Raw genomic sequence first — 16,535 nt, 5'->3', positions numbered from 1 at the left:
AGATAACCCATTTTAGGTTTTGACTCATTGTAAAATAAATAAATAAATAAAAGAGTACAATCAGAAAAAAACTGAGCCAACAATACAAACTGTTTAATTGTATACAAACATTTACAGGTGTAGCAGTTAAATGTGTACTTAAACCCATCTGACAATGGTGTTAATGCAGAGTTCAGTCAGCTGTCTGGACTGATGAGACACCATCTGCTTTGTTCAAAATTACTTAAAGAGGATGATGGAAATGTAAAGCACTATGTTCCTTCAGTACTCCAGACTGCTACTAACAGGGAATTATTTTAGATTCACTGCTATAAGGGGAGAGATGTCTCCCTTGTCATTTGCCATCATGTCACTGTCTGACCACAAGCAAGTGGAGCCCCCCCCACCCCATATTAAAATTTGGATACAACTACTGTATTAAAGACAGCGATACTATACTATATGACTGTGTGATGTCCAAACTGAGTACATCACTGATCATGTTGTGGCAAAGAGTGTGAGCAGTCCTTTCACAAATGACACAATCTCGTTCCCTCCAAGTTTGGACTCTCCGTAAACTCGATCCACAAAGGAAATGGGTACCTGTTGTTCGGAAGAAGAAGAAGAAGAAGAGAGAATTGTTTTTCAGTTCACATCCAAAAGCATCGATGCAGGGTCACAATTCGGAAGTTGGCTAGTGGAAAGTTAGGGTAAACTTAAACGATGACATTTCTTGCCAGATTCTCATTTTTCGCTAGCCTGGTGTTGTTAGACCAATTCGCAAATGCAAATTAGTCTGGAACCTCTCCCATCATTTTCGATTTCCAAGGGGCGATATCAATGGGCGCAATGCCTCTGGATGCTAAAACCAATCAGAGCGACGAAACGTGTGACGTAGCAGTAGGCTGCTAGGCTAGGTAGCAAGTTCCGACATCCAATTCATATGGCTTCTCGTTCAACATAATACACAGACATGATGTGATTTAGAAGCCTACACTTACCATTTGTAGGTAAGGTGAACTGCCATCCAGTTCATTTAATACTGATGCAATAGCGGATTCAGAACTTCAACATCAGCGGCAGCCATCTTGGTTGTTTATGAAAATGCCTAAACGGGGCTTCTCTGTCAGTCATCGTATCAAACCTGCCCCATATTAAATAAATGGTTGTGATTGGCCCGACTAGGGCCAGGTCGGATGGAAATCTGTCTGAACGGTAGGGGGGCCAGATGCATCTGCCAGAGCAAGTAAAACATGAGCTCACAGAAGTTTTTGCACCACTTATAGTTGTGAAAAAGGTGATTTCACTGATTTTTCTTCATCCCTACAACTTTAAACCAGGTCTTTCTGAGATAGACCTGGCCTCACAAATCTGAAAGTGGCAGTGTACTTGTTAATCTAGTCAATCAATCAATTTATTTGTCACATGCAATCGTACAAGGTTTTGATGAAGTCCAACTATAGTGGTTTGTGAGCTAGACTACTGTAGGCTGCAGAAAAAGCAGTAAAATTGCCCTTTTTTTCTGTTTTCAGAAATAGAATTAAGTTTTTACTAATGTGAAACTGTGTTTTAAACAATCTCTAGAGTCAACTCGTTAATCTAGTTCAGACTTGACAAATCTAAGAATAGTGGTGTTTGAGATAGGCCTGGTCTTATGTGGTCAGGACGCAGAAAAAGCAGTGAAAACACAATTTTGTTTTTGTTGCACAAATCTGAAAGTTGGTTTACACAATGTTAAGGTTTTTAGTGTGACTTCTAATACTTTTAATCTATATATAATCTCTCATGTATAAGTGGTGTAAAAAATGAGAATCCAGACAAATATCATCATCTAAGTTTCCTCCAAATCGGAAGCCAACTTTAATATCAATTTAATTTAAAAAAAACAACAACCCATAAATACACAAATGAATGAATTAGGGCCTCACTTCTCCGATTGTGTAGTTGAGCTGTCTGGCACGGACAATCATCTCCATCTGAAAGACGTACCCTTTGGACACGCACCGCTCAACCAGACTCTCCAACACCTTCTTCTTGTACAGCCTGACATCAGTGAGACAAAACAGTGGGAGTGTGAGAAAGCACAGCCCCGTCCACAAACAATTCAAAAGTCAACGGCATTTATTTCACAACAATCGCACCACTTACCTGAAGCTCCCTGTGAGGTCTGAAGCCCCGGGTCTCAATAACACTTGAGTCAGAAAGTTGGCCCCCCGACTGTGAACATGAGAGAAGGAGACATAGGAAAGAAAAGAAAATCAAACCTCAGCCTCTTGCCCGTTGCAATCAGGCTAAGTGCAGGACAGTGAGTGGAGACTGAAGACAGTGGACGGATGTTGACTTGTCGTTACCTGATGAGTTTCCTGCGCAGGTCCCAGCCGTATACGCCTCCGTTCCCTTGATATCGAGTACCAGACACCAGGTCGTAATTGCCTTCCTTCTGCTTTCTGACAAACAACAAAACAACATTTGTGGCACAGTAAAAATGTATTTTGTGTATACAAATTGGAAAAACTTCTCACTTGATGGGAAATAGAAATTTAGGGACACTTACTCAATAAATTCTGGGATAAATTTAGGCTGTAATAAAAAAAAAAAAGACAAAGAACGATCAAATATCATGCTCTCCAAAATGAAATATCACTCATAGAACCTGTTATATTTCACATAATATTGCAATAAAAGAGTCATTTAAAGTTATAGAATCAGCTAGAGCTAAAATCTTCTTTTTTGTCTTATGTGACAGCATGATGATGTCATGTTGGGCTTTAGGAAATTATGAGTGAAATTGTAGATTCTTCATCATTTTATGACATTTTAAAGACCAAACGACTAATAAAAACTGGCAGACTAATCAATAGTGAAAATAACTGTTAGTTAAAGCCCTAGAATCAGCTCCATGTGAACCTACTGTATACACACACACACACACACACACACACACACACACACTATGAAACAAGCTCCACTCACATGATGGGAAAGATCTGCATCCATGATGATGATGAAGTTCCCAGTAGCATGCTTCATGCCGTGGATGTAGGCCGTGCCTGTGAAGGGAATCAGGAGCCCATCAGTTGTTGGCAAAGGTAACTTGAACAAATACACCAAATATGACGCACTTTTGAACTTACCTAGGCCTAATTTTTTCGCTCTTGGTCGTAGAAGCTGAGCCACAGAAAAGAGAGAGTCTGCATAAAGATCCCATGCACCATTCATTTACTAAAACCAACTGTTACATATGCACGCCAGCTAAACATTGTTGTTGCAGCATGTGAATTCATTCTAATACATACAATTTAAAGAAATTCTTTGTTAATTATTATTCATTTGGTTCTTCTCAAAGAAGCCAATTCTTAACTTACTATCTTATCCTCTCCATAAATGTTCTGCAACTGCTCTGCCACCTCCAATGTACCATCTGGGCTTCCGTCGTCAATGACAATGATCTCGTAGTTATAGCCACTGGACATACAACACAAGAAGGTTGTCATTTGGTTAGGTCAATGTTGTGTGTCTAACACACACACACACACACACACACAAAGTTGACTAAAGTAGCTAGCTACATTAACGCAAGCTCTAGCGTTAGCTACATAAGCCGTTTCTACCCGCAGCGTTGACACAATAAATCTTGGAGGCCAACGTTAAGAGCGCTTAACTTTTCTCACTCTGCTTTAGTGACACCTCATCACTGACAGGCATTACAACAGTCGTAACGTTAGCTAGCACTAGCCGCGCAGCTTTGGTGGCTCCCCGGAACCCACCTTTCACCGAAATATTTCACCAAGAGCCACACTATCAAAGGTAGGTTTTCCCTTTCGTTGTAGGTAGGTAATAGTATGGAGTATTTGTCCCCATTGTCCCGGTTTGGGTGCGAAGTTTTTCGGCTTGCCATGGCGACGTGAATCTACTGTTACCACACCGCGTAAAGTTGAAAAACGTGCCTTACGACATCCTCTTTATTGTTTTCAAAATAGATTGATAAATTGATAAATGCAGTATTAAGTAACACTACATTTTTAAACAGCCATAATGAGTCTGTTTACATCAGCTATACTGATACATCACGGGAAAATCATGGAAACAATAAAATATATAGCAAAGTTAGCCCGTGTGGTCCCTCCGTGTATTTCATTCGCATGTAATATACTATATTGTATAACATCTTGTACAGCATATGGTCTGACTTCACAAATATGTAAATAGAAAAGGTTGTGATGTCCTCACAATGTCATTACAACTAAAGCTAGGTAAGTACTTCAAGAACTATGCTCCACTAATTCTAAGGCACGTTCCCCAGAGCTGTGAAAAAAAAGGCATTCGCTTTTATTTTGAAAAATAAACTGACATTTCTGACATAACCGGAAACGGAGTGGACCAATGAGGCTAACTTAATAAAGCCGCTGGCTTACAGGTTGGAACTTCCATTGTGCTCTTCAAAATAGACACCACTGGAAACAATTCTCTCACCATGGTTCCGACAAAGGACCATAACATTAATATCATTATTGATACCTGCTGGCTAATTTATTTTCAGTTGCCCTCCACAGGGAGGTTAGAGGTCAGTTTTAGCCTCAGCAACCCCCGGTGCTGGTATGGATTCAGCGTCTTGTATAAAGGACACTTAAGCAGGAATAGAATTTCACTACATTAAACTAACTTTTGGGGAAAAAAAACATTACACTTCATTAGACACATATTAATGTAACTTTATTAACAAGATAAAAAACATACATACCAAAAAACAATCAAACCCTAACATCTGTCTGACTCTCTCTCTCGCTTTCTCTCTCTCACACACACACACACACACACACACACACACACACACACACACACACACACACACACACACACCTGTCATGTCATGTTTATCACCTAAACCCCAGGAAATCAGAAAATGTAAACAGGATTTTTCAATACAAATAGGTACAGTATAAAATATCATACATGAATAAATGTATACAGTAAATATAATAAACAATATACAAATGATCATACACATGACAACAGACATTCTCACAGTATCATTTATACCATGGAACAAAAAGAAGCTTTTACACCATGGATTATGCATTTTCATTATCCTTGAGGCAGTTAAGGTTAGAATGGCAAATGAAATAGGTAGAAATGTAACACAGATGGCTAAACTACTTGGCATTGATACAGTGCATGAATACATAAACATAGTAACAAAAGGTTTCAGTGCGAATATGATGTATAAGACAGCAATTGACTGATCCCAATGGGAGAATATTTTCCTTTATGATGCCATCTGTTCATCAAAACACTATTCTATATTAGAAAACTTCCTACTTATTCTTAGTTCATTTCTCAGCCATTCTTTATGTCAAAAAACACTGTAGCGAGTTGACAGACAGAGATCCTTCCTGTATGGTTTCCTTTTCTCACACATGAGGAAGCTTGTGAAGCTTCCGCATCAGTCAGTGGCAAAACACACCAAGCCTCTTCAGTGGTGCTTTTTAACTGCATTCCCATTTCAGCTCCAAAGGAACTATAGTCATTTCAAACAGACATCAGTCAACCTACCATTGCTGCCTGCTTGTGAATATCCTCTCAAGGCTGGTAGCCATAATAAGGGTCTTCTGGGTGAAGAGAGCACACACAAAAAAGAGTCAACACGTAAGACAACTTTAACTTATTTGGCACCGCTGACAAATTGTTGTGACAATAAATTCATGACACAAGTGGCAATCAAGTGGAATTATTTAAATATAGAAAAATAATCTTTTCCCTGCCTTTGACAAACCCACAGAGAATTATCACCTGAGTTTGCAGTTCACCTCATCTCTACAGAGCTTTTTAGCATCTTTTAGGTAATTGTTTTGGTCTTATCGCCTGCAACTTTACTGTTTTTATAGCCACGTTTTCGGCTGCAGCAGGAAGCTATTTCCACTAAAAAGCTCTGACAATCTGACTGTACACTACTGCTCAGCACCAAACAGCAGAGAGACAAAGTTAGCAACTAGCTGTTGAACATTGTGGAGCATTTAACAGCTAAAGAGCCAGATATTTCCCTCAGGAGTTGGTGGAGACCAAAAAAGGAGCAAAAAGCAGAGTGACTATTGGATTTACATTCATCAGGTGGATACAAACCCCACTCCAATGAATACTAATGTTGCTCTGTGTCTGCTAGATTTGTAATTAGGCAACTGTTTGCTAATATGTTCACCATTGTAACACTTTATAAGGTGATAATATGTCAATGTTGCATTTACAGTTTGTTGTGCTGCCAAAAAGGTGGCCAAAAAACTGGAGTAAATCTAAAAGCATGTCTAAAAGGCCTGAGGTAGATGTTGAGTAATTTACCCATATGGAGACTTGTGCAAGTGTGAAATTCTTTACTGTTACTGAACTTAATAATAAAGAAATCTTGCTTCTACTGTATAAGCATTCCAATTTCCTCATAGAAAGTGGGTTATATATTATATATATTATTATTCATCAATCATAAACTCAACCTACATCATTATTTTTTAGCCATCCAATGGCAATACCGTCCACACTGGACACACCAGTGCCAGACTCAGTGTGAGTTGCCTCTAATAGACCTGGATCATCATATCTTAATATTTCCAGGCTGTGTGTCATTTGGGTTAGATGAGCTTTGCTAGTAGCTGACCTGTTTGCTGGGGAACTCTGTGGCAGCCTCCACTGCTGTCACACACACCCGGTGGCCCGATTTCGCCTGGCTGTCCAGGAGGTCCGGGGACCCCCGCGGGTCCTGACTTACCATCTTCTCCTTTGGAACCTGGGGTTCCCAGTTTGGACTCACCTGGAGGACCTGCAGACGCACGCAATATACAACACACATGCATCATAACCAGACATCAGTACAAGCTTATGTACTGATGATTCGTTGGACAGTGTATGTATTATAATACAGTGATATATAAAATAAATGACTCAGAGAGGTACCTGGGAATCCTTTTATGCCTGTGGGTCCCTCGACATTGGTCCCTGCCTCACCTTTTCCCCCTGGCATACCTCTCCTTCCTGTAAAAGGAAGTAAGAGACAAATCAGCTTAATATATTATCACTCTGGACCACAAGAATCAGAAAAAGGTGACAAATTTATTCTAATTCTGACTAATTTACTTATTAAATTATTCATAATTTATAAATGCTCAGACTTGTGTGCAGCAGTTGCTTGACAAACACGAGAATTTGGTTTGATTGTTTTTATTTCAACAAACCATCTACCCTGCAGAGTCTTACCCTGTTCTCCTGGATATCCAGCCCTGCCAAGTCTCCCCCTTGGGCCGACATTCCCCTGGGTGCCCCTGGCGCCTGGTGGGCCCTTGGGCCCCGGTATACCAGGTTCCCCTGGGGGTCCCACTGGCTCCTCAATAGGAGCTGGCTTACGACTTATCTCGTTAATGAACATGTCAAGCTTCAACACCTCCTCTGAAAAACACACAAAACTCTGGATAAAGTACGTGCAAGAGAATAAGTCTGCATCTGGACCTTTTTTAAGCCATAATGAGTGAGTTAAATACGCAGATATCATCACTGTAGAAGTCTCAGTTTTTCACATGCTGGCTAACATAGTACTTACTATGCACTAGTTGCTCACAGGCCTGTGTGACCAGTTGGTAGATCATGGCCATAGACTGAGGTTCCCCCTGTAAACCAAAGTGAGCCAAAGTATTATTTTGAAATTACACATTTTTACACATACAGTAAGAAGACGTATTTTAAAATGTCATTATAACAATAAGAAAAACATTGTAAAGCTATGACCTACCTTCTCTCCTCGTTCCCCTTTATTCCCCGGCAGACCCTGTGAAGCAAAAGAGCATAAAGATAAATAGTGTATTTGTCCTGCTTCTCCCTGCTCCTCCTAAACCAGATCTCTAACCTCTTCACCTCTCCTTATACACTGAGAGTGACCCACAGGATGTTGGTGTGTGTGAAAGAGGAGGACAACATCTGATTGTGGACAAAACGTTTCCTCTGAGAAAAAATTCCCGGACTGACAGTGCGTCATGGCGGGCGAGCTCTGTATTTAAAGGGATGAAAGTAGTGAATGTGATCCTATAATGTATGCTAATATATTCTTTACCATGTATCCAAGTATAACACAGGTGTGTTAGTTACTTCCCCGACGCACTGGGCAAGGTGCACTTGACTGCAGCTGAATTCACGAAGCCCCAAGACTGTTTCCCTCCAAAATCTGCACAAACTTTGTCTGAAGTCTCGGAAAATCCATTTCTGATATCATTTTCAATTTCCGCTGTGCTAGACATTCCATGTTTCATGTAATTTTAAAGCATAAATAATAACAGGTTTGGGAAAACTACTCTTAAATATACATATGGTACGATATATATGATATGTCCAAATCTGAGTACATGAACATCTGTTTATATTAGGGTTTGGACAGCCTGGGTCCACTCTTCTTTTATACCGCTCTGGCCCTTTTCTCCACGTCAGTCTCCATGGCTGCCTTTTCCCCTTTAACTTCACAAGCCTGCGGAAAACCAGGCCACCTGACACTGGACCATCTACAGCAGAGACCCAGCAGTTCATGAGTCTTTTTATCAGAAATGGTGCAATTCACCACTCCAGGTAGTAGCATCCCTAAACCGCCATAGATATCTGACGTATCATTAGATCTGACTTTATCACGTATTGTCCGCATTTGAATCTATTGCCTACTCATATTCTAAGTTGGTTCACTCTCTTGCTCTACCACCTCTGATTATTAATAATCAGTCTTTGAGCATCTTGACTAACCAAGCCAACATATTGCGTTTATCAGTTTCCTCATATATTATTAGACATGACTATCCCATATTCTACTATGCACCACATTTTATCTTCTCTTTGTGTTCATTATATGAATATATTGCAAATTAATTACCATTTATCTGAGAGAAGTTGTCGTGACTCTTTTGTCTGTGTAAGTCTTTTTATATCAGATTTTCCGAAGTTCCCAAAAACTAGAAGAGTGACTTTAAGTCTGGATTATAGCTCATATATTTCAGACCCATGTTCACTGTGAATGCTATTGTATGCCCCCCATGTATGTCTTACCGTAGGTCCCACAGGTCCCGAGGGGCCCCTTTCCCCTAGAGGCCCTGGGTGTCCTGGCATACCTTGGAAACCCTGTACAATACAAACAGATGGGTGGGTAGCAGACAAATCACAAAACAGATACACATACAGTCATAGAAGGGGATTCCTAAGACCAACGGGGAAATCATACTGGGACCATTCCTATATTAAACTGTCCTGGAGTCCTAACAGTCGCCTTTAGGTTTTGACCACTCTGAGGTTTCATTCTGTGACATAAAGTGTGATTTTGCATCACCTTGTGAGCCTCTACTGTCTGACCTGATTGGCTCTAATAAGCGCACAATAACCACCAAAATATCCAAGACCACCACTGAGCACCCCCTGTCTTGTTGTCACGCTGCACTCAGTCTCTCTCACCCACGACATCTAAATAAAAAAATCATCATTCATGATGTTTTCCTGTGATACTTTTTATAGTGTTTCGCCTGTGTGGATCTGTTGTGGCAGGAATGCTTGAACAGGATTTAGACAGCCTCTCCAGCATGAACTGAAAACTCAAGTTCAAATGCAGTTTTCAACCATCAGCAGAACTCAGAGCCAAAGTGTTCATTCTGTTTACTAAAGTACATTTCATAAGTGTTTTCATAGCCTGTTGTCATTTCGTTTGGCTGACATAATGTGGTAGAGGGGTTTGGGGGATGGGGGGAGGGGGTCTGCTGTGTTGGGCAACCCCCAGGAAATAATAAATGCATGTACAGGTAGATGGAAACACTGCAGGTCAAACACCAAAGCAGTAATTTGAAATTCTATGACTTTTTATGACTTTCCATAATTAGGTCAGAACACATTTACTACCTAAAAACGCCCCAGCAGCAGTTAATTACGCCAGTAAATACAAAAGTGATGGACAGAATGGTGCTAAATGCAAAGTTTATTGTTATGTGGATCTACAGTAACATTTCTTGAAAGTGTTTATTTCATGGCATCTGCTTCTTACTCTAGAAATCTTGTTAACACATCTGACATGTTGGCCTGAGGCTGGAGCTAGAGGAAAGCTCTAAATGTGTTCAAAATGAAATGAGTTCATTCTCAGTGAGAGTAAGTGTATCAGCCCATTAGATTTTAATATTTTGTGTGTAACTGTAAATTGTGTCCTGATGGTGGCATAAGACAAAAGGTCACAGGTCACCAAAAACATCAGGATTCATCCTGTGAGCACAACAAATATCCACAGCTGATTGATGGCCATTAAGATAGCAGTGTCATGGACCAGAATGCTGGTCAAGGTCAGATTCTGACCTGACGGTGGCACCAATGATGCTCAAATTCTACACATAGTGGCTTTAAAATGAAATTCAATCTCACCCTGGGTCCAGTGATGCCGGGTGCACCGATGTTACCTTCGATCCCCCTTATGCCCTGTGAAAAACGATGCAGAGAGATGAGGACGATTAAAGAGGGAGTTAGGGTCACTGCTTCAGTTCAACTGTATGAAGAACAGCTGACATTTACTGTTCTGTATTGGCTGGGACCGAGCAGCTCACCCTGGGGCCTGGAATCCCCTCTTCCCCTTTCGGACCTGGGGGTCCTGGTAAACCCTGCAGGGAAAGACAACAGGGAGGTTGGAGAGAGCGCAGGGAGACGCAGATGGATGAGTTTATAGACAACAAGAAGATTAAAAAATAAGTGTTTTCTAATCAGTTTCAACTCACCTGGACTCCTGGTCGCCCAGGATCTCCCTTTTCCCCCCTTGCACCGGGTGGACCCTAAAAGGAATAATACAGTAACAGAAAACAAGTGCTTTTTATACAACATACTGGAAGTCCTTAGAAAACAGTTTAGCAAGATATGTACCATGGTTACTACCACTATACACGGGTCAGAATTTAAAGCTAAGAAGGTTACTCACCACTTTGCCCTGCATGGTCATGCCTCGTGGCCCTGCATTGCCCAGGGGTCCAAGACCTCCCTCAAATCCAGGCTTTCCTGGAGGACCCACCTCTCCCTGAGACACAGAGAAACAAACTTGAAGACATCAATTTGGTCCATAAATTTCCATAAATGTTGCCCTGACAGTCTGTCTATTTAAGACCTAGAAACATCTCTGTAGAGTTTTCTATAAGACTCGAGTGTGAAGAAAAGCACGCACAAGATTGCGCTGTTCTTACGGAGAATGTTTTTGAGCCTTGACCACAGAGAATATATATCCTATTTCAAGTGGCAGCTTTGACGTTGAGCTACACTACATTTGTAACAAATGTCTGGAAATTGGTCAGGCACAGGTATCGTTCCTGCTGCTGTTTGATGATTACAGGTATTTAATCAACTGCACAGAAAGGATCCGACATTCTACAAGTTGTTGTGGACACCTCACTCATCAAACACAACGTCAGTATTGAAGTTTCTGTGGTACTCCAGGTCACCAGATGGCAATCATGTGGATGTTATTATTGGTAAGAATCTTCCTCAGTCACATTGAAAATACAGATGCACAGATCAATCTGCAGTACACAGAAAGCTGCGAAATGTAACATAAATGAAAGATGTTTTGTGATTTTGGAGAGGACCCTGTGTTCTCCCTGCATCTTCCAGCAGTATACAGCTGAATCAGGTAAGTTCAAGGACAACAAACGTCCTAGAGAAAAAAAAATGACTGGAGCACACTGATCGATTTGCCTTTAATTGTGCAACAGAAAAGTAAATTTTCCCCCTTGGTTGCATAAAAACTGGGTTTGCCTCAGCGCTGGCTTTGTGCCTTCAGGAGAACAGAGCCCTAATGTGTGAAGACCAAAAACCGATATCCTGCAATGCTCTAGTTTCCATATCTGAAATGGGCTTAAACTTAAATCTAACTAGGCCTGAATATTTTCATCTCACCTTTTGGCCTTGCTCTCCCTTATCACCTTTCTCACCACGAGGACCTGGCTTTCCCTGGGAAAAAGAAAAAGACTTCAATGTCATCATGTTATCATACCACTGGATCACACAAAAAAAGGAGTCAGCTAGTACTCGAGGCCTAACTGAGGTCTCATGGTGACATACAGTTGATCCAGGGGAACCGGGTGCTCCGGGGATGTCAGAGGAACAGGTACAAGTGTACGCCGGGGCAGGACAGCTCTCCTCATCTCTCTGACGCACACAGACAGACAGTAACAGAAAAGACATTAAGTATTACTAGTACATTTACTGTGCTCTCATAAGGTATCTCTCACTATTGTGTAACCAAAGTGAGCACAGCAACATGATTGTGTGAAAGGGAAGAAGTGTACAGGCTAAAATTTTAGGTATGAGTCATTTTCACACATCTTATGACAGCTTTCGATGATATAATCAGTTTAGAATATCGACTGCTGAATTTCACTCTTTTTATTCCACAATGGACGGTCAGGAGCTGTGTAATGGAAACTGTCAACCACTCAAATCATTGTACTTCATGTGTTGGTTCAAACACACTGTCAACTCTGTCAAAGGTAAATGTAAACTGACTGACCACTCCAGGCAGGTCACAGCAGGTATCATCTGAAGCCCATGTGGTGTTACAGACGATCTCAAAGGACTGCAGCTGGAACTGGACACAGTGAAGAACACAGGATACAGGTTGAGCACGGGGCAAAGAAAGAGACTAGCAGTTTTTTAAAGATATGTTCTGGGTGTGTAATTTATTACAATCAAATAAAAAGAGAATAGAGTAAAAAGTACCGGTGCAGATCCACTATTGGGTCCTCTGGTCTTCACCAGTTTTCCCAGCATCTCAAAGCCATCGGTTGGCAGGTTGCCTAGAGGGCGGGCAGGCCTCTCGCCCACATGCTGGCAGTCCACAGACAGGGACACACTCACCTGGCTGACAGACAGGTGAACCTGCCAATCATAGAAGACAGAGGACTGATCAAATGGAACGATGAAAATCCCAATAATATTTTGTCATATTCGCCCCTAAACCACCCCTAACTCCTATTAGTATTCTTTGTCTTATTTTTCTCAATTCTCAAGCAAGTTCTGGAGTTATAATGAATAGTTTTGTAACATCCTACCAAATAGCTTTTCATACAAAGACACATTTTATGGATTGCTACTGAAGTTATGATTTATTACATATCCAGAATTAATATAAAATAATATACTCTAAGACTTGCTCAGTGTATATTTTCTCACCTTGTGAAAACTGCCATAGAACAGTCTGTGGACCTGCGGCTGATCAAAGGTCAGTTCCTGCACTTCTCCCCGGTAGTCCAGACTGAAGTACACCAGATACTTGGTAGAGGCTGCGGAAAGCACAAAATTAGAGGAAGATACTTAGTGGTCAACTTATAACTCACATTGTGTCTTGCAAAAAATCACGGGGCTCGACAGATGGGAATGTCTGCTGCAAGATGTTTGATCTGGCTGGCTGTAAGGAAAAGGCAGTGGGGTTTTCACACTATTGTCTCTTTCTTTTAATAAGTTGTGAAACACTGTCAGTCGGCATTTTAATAATCTCCAAGGACAGTGGAGATCTGATCTCAGTTACCCATAAAACCTTATCGAAAGTGACAGAGAAAAAGGCCAAACCCACAACAACACAACAGAGGTCACTGATAGCATCTTGTGATTCCCCAAAGCAATTTAGCGAATCTTTACTTTTTAAAGGATAAGTCTGGCAACACTACATTTTACTTGCTGTTAACAAATCTTATGAAAAGACCAAAACCAACAATGAATTAATCCCACTAACAAGTATTGTGTGTGTGTGTGTATCACAGCCTGATATATCTTCTATAAACTATTAAAAACACATCACTGAGCCACACCGTTGCACTGGGTGACATGTTCCTTCATTACCATGAACACACACACTGTAGTTTTTCCCAACCACATCTAACTAGCGCTAAAACTAGCTGTCCCCAACAATTATTTTCACTGTTGATGAATGTGCTGATTGTTTTTAAAGCAGAAGAAGTAAGTAAGCACTAAGAAGTTAAAATGTGACTTCAGTGTGAACTCCTCATGAGAGCTGGTCCAGTATCTAGAGGCCCTGATGACTAAATAAGATCTTATGACTGAATGTGTGATTAAAGGGATTCTGGGGGATGGCGAGATGCTGAAACATTACTCACGGTCGAGCACCACTCCCATCTTGGGCTGGAAGTCATTGTCGGTGAGCTGCCAGAGGGCGAAAGGCTCCCTGGGTGTATCCTGCAACACGCGGAAGGCGATGCTGAAGGTGTGCTCTGGAGAGAAACCCGCAGGGTGGATAAACCTGGACGGAGAGAGAGAACGACGCATCCATTTATTTCAGTAAAGGAGGCCTGCTGCATTCTTTTCCTCTTGAAGGAACCATTAGAGTTTAGATTAAAGGTACAGTAAATGACAGAGAGAGGTGTGTGTTGGAAGACTTTGAACTGTAAGGTCAATAGGTCAGCTGGGCTTTGTTTACCCTTTACTTCATTAGCTAAAGGTCTTTCTTTTCATTTGCTCTTTTTCTTTTGCATTCCAAGTGCATCCTGGCTCTGTTATATTTGTCCTATGCAGCAGCTCAGCCGCATATCCAGCCTGAGCGTGAAAAGACGACTGTAGTTAAGAGTATTCTTCATTGCTCCTTTACATCCATTCAGTTATTTCAGAAATAATTGTCTGTTGGTGATATTTCCGTCACACTCTGCGTCCCGACGCCACAATAAATCTATAATCAATATTGGAGCAGCAGTTATCAGGCGTTGGCCTAAAGTCTGGCTGTTACGGCCGAGGCAATTCCCTAGTGTTTCCTTGTGTTTTTTCCCTTCCCTGTTCCCAGTGTTTGTCTGTTGTGTGTGTGTGTTGGCGTGGGCATGGCTCCCTTCCTCACTCTCCTGGCTCCCTGGTTACCGGCGCGCCTGTCTCCCATCAGCTCGTCACCTCTCCCAGCCATCACATCTGCCATCCATCAACTCATCAGCTCTGCAGTATATCTAGTTCTTCAGCCACTCATCGCCTGATTGCCGTGTAACCTTAGCGGTAGCTACATCTCAAGGCCTACTCAGTTTATCTATCAGTTATTCCGTATCTCTGTACCAGTTTGTTACTAACACCTGCCTCTCTGTGTCCAGGATCATCTTCAGCCTGCCCGTCTCCCTGATTGTCTCCCTGCCTGCCTGCCACCACCCTGCCTCCCAGCTATCCTCATCTGCCACGCTTCCCTTCACTCCATGCTCACGCCAGCCTCGTCCCACATTACCTTCACTCTTCCCCGTTGCCAGATTCTATTTAACAATAAAACCTCACCTTATCCTAACACTACTCTGTCCGTGTCCTGCACTTGGGTCCCTCCAGTGTGCGTAACACTGACAGGTGTTATTCTTATATAACTGTTTCCTAATTGTTTCTACACATACGACACGTGAGATTCTGTCCGTCATGAGTAACTGCCATTTCCTCAAAATGATGCTGGAGTGAGCGAAGATGTTCTATTTGGTAAATACAATTCCTTCAACTTCACGTCTGTTCCTGGGATCTTTCTACCTATCATGGCAAACCTCCTCAACACATCTGGATACAGCTGAATAAACAGCAAAAATAAAATAAGAGTTAAAAGATGATCTCACTTGGTGCTCTGTGTCAGTTGGACGTCTCTGTACAGAGTGTAGGTGGGGACGGTGTTGAAGACAAAAGGCTCGGCTGCCACGCCCTCCACAGACGAGTGAGCTCTCTGAGTCAGACCGAAAGCTTCCATCATGTCAAATCCTGAGACAACAAACACGTGACACAAATACAATGACATGTATGTATTTAAGGCAACATGGGGACAGCTATCCAATGTTTCAATTGTTCAAAATTAGCCTTTTATGAGAGTTTGTCTCACCTTTGACAATGCTGTTTCTGATGGTGACTTCAGGGCAGACTGCAACACAACAGGGCAGTGTTGAATCATTTTTGCAGCAGTCCAGATTAAAGCACCAAAGTCTCACTTTGAGCTCCAGGTACATTAAAACAAATTAGCAATTTGACGAAGGACCATTTGATAAGATTACGCCTCAAGGAAGTTGTTGTTACAAATGAGGCAGGAAAGAGCTGTATCACAATATGTAGCTGGGGAGAAAGCAATAAGGAGTGGGGAACAGATTATCCAAAAAAAAACATTATTGCACAAGGGTGGAATATATTATTACTTATTCATCCCATTTCAGTGGGATCATATTGTAACAATAAGAAGATATTTTAATGGTCTGATTCTCATTTGTGTGGTCAAAGTCGATGGTAACAAGCAAATTTCATTTAAACTGACAAATGAAACATGCAGCGTGACGCTGGTCCTCATGATTACTGTGAAATTAATTTCAACCACATCACCAAAACAAACACACACACACACACACACACACACACACACACACACACACACACACACACTCTTTCATTGCGTTAATGTCTAGAGGATGAAAGAAATTTAAAAATGGATGTATGCCTCAGTTTACTGGGGACATGCTGGAGTCATCTAAGGACCCCCTGGTCTCAAAAATAATTAATGTGTTTATTTCTACAGAGGAATATAACTGTGA

At 41.4% G+C, this 16,535-nt stretch overlaps 2 protein-coding genes across 3 annotated transcripts in view; both read right to left on the bottom strand.

The window, feature by feature from the left end:
* Positions 1-72: 72 nt before the first annotated feature.
* Positions 73-3,884, bottom strand: dpm1 (dolichyl-phosphate mannosyltransferase subunit 1, catalytic). 2 transcript variants are annotated; one of them, XM_070910643.1, is made up of 9 exons: positions 3,747-3,884; positions 3,345-3,444; positions 3,114-3,147; positions 2,953-3,029; positions 2,534-2,559; positions 2,331-2,426; positions 2,128-2,196; positions 1,908-2,022; positions 73-582 (listed from the first exon to the last, which is right to left on the bottom strand). In XM_070910643.1, the coding sequence occupies exons 1-9, from the start codon at positions 3,875-3,877 to the stop codon at positions 478-480; spliced, it is 753 nt and encodes a 250-aa protein (XP_070766744.1). In that variant the 5' UTR covers positions 3,878-3,884; the 3' UTR covers positions 73-477. The 2 variants fall into 2 exon arrangements, with proteins under 2 accessions (XP_070766744.1, XP_070766745.1); XM_070910644.1 differs by lacking the exon at positions 2,128-2,196.
* A 786-nt stretch (positions 3,885-4,670) lies between these two features.
* LOC139288456 (collagen alpha-1(XX) chain) overlaps positions 4,671-16,535 on the bottom strand; it is a 42,406-nt gene continuing 30,541 nt past the window's right edge. The window contains exons 33-51 of the mRNA XM_070909759.1: positions 15,839-15,877; positions 15,582-15,720; positions 14,118-14,260; positions 13,177-13,286; positions 12,724-12,882; positions 12,515-12,592; positions 12,067-12,153; positions 11,902-11,955; positions 10,934-11,029; positions 10,737-10,790; positions 10,569-10,622; positions 10,390-10,443; positions 9,043-9,114; positions 7,751-7,786; positions 7,562-7,628; positions 7,222-7,410; positions 6,922-6,999; positions 6,626-6,787; positions 4,671-5,588 (exon numbers count right to left, since the gene is read on the bottom strand). Coding sequence (XP_070765860.1) covers positions 5,560-5,588; positions 6,626-6,787; positions 6,922-6,999; positions 7,222-7,410; positions 7,562-7,628; positions 7,751-7,786; positions 9,043-9,114; positions 10,390-10,443; positions 10,569-10,622; positions 10,737-10,790; positions 10,934-11,029; positions 11,902-11,955; positions 12,067-12,153; positions 12,515-12,592; positions 12,724-12,882; positions 13,177-13,286; positions 14,118-14,260; positions 15,582-15,720; positions 15,839-15,877 — 1,700 coding nt within the window. The 3' untranslated portion in view covers positions 4,671-5,559. The remainder of the gene's footprint in view (positions 5,589-6,625; positions 6,788-6,921; positions 7,000-7,221; positions 7,411-7,561; positions 7,629-7,750; positions 7,787-9,042; positions 9,115-10,389; positions 10,444-10,568; positions 10,623-10,736; positions 10,791-10,933; positions 11,030-11,901; positions 11,956-12,066; positions 12,154-12,514; positions 12,593-12,723; positions 12,883-13,176; positions 13,287-14,117; positions 14,261-15,581; positions 15,721-15,838; positions 15,878-16,535) is intronic.

Source organism: Enoplosus armatus, chromosome 8, assembly GCF_043641665.1.
Source record: "Enoplosus armatus isolate fEnoArm2 chromosome 8, fEnoArm2.hap1, whole genome shotgun sequence".
NCBI classification, from domain to species: domain Eukaryota; kingdom Metazoa; phylum Chordata; class Actinopteri; order Centrarchiformes; family Enoplosidae; genus Enoplosus; species Enoplosus armatus.
This window is presented reverse-complemented; position numbering and strand designations above follow the sequence as displayed.

Bases quoted from the DNA above. Each gene is read 5' to 3' on its own strand.
- dpm1 (XM_070910643.1), bottom strand. From the start codon at position 3,877: ATGGCAAGCCGAAAAACTTCGCACCCAAACCGGGACAATGGGGACAAA. The intron at 2,023-2,127 runs GTAAGTGGTGCG...CACTGATGTCAG, and splicing joins GACCTCACAGGGAGCTTCAG to GCTGTACAAGAAGAAGGTGT. The intron at 583-1,907 runs GTGAGGCCCTAA...TCCGAACAACAG, and splicing joins TCAACTACACAATCGGAGAA to GTACCCATTTCCTTTGTGGA.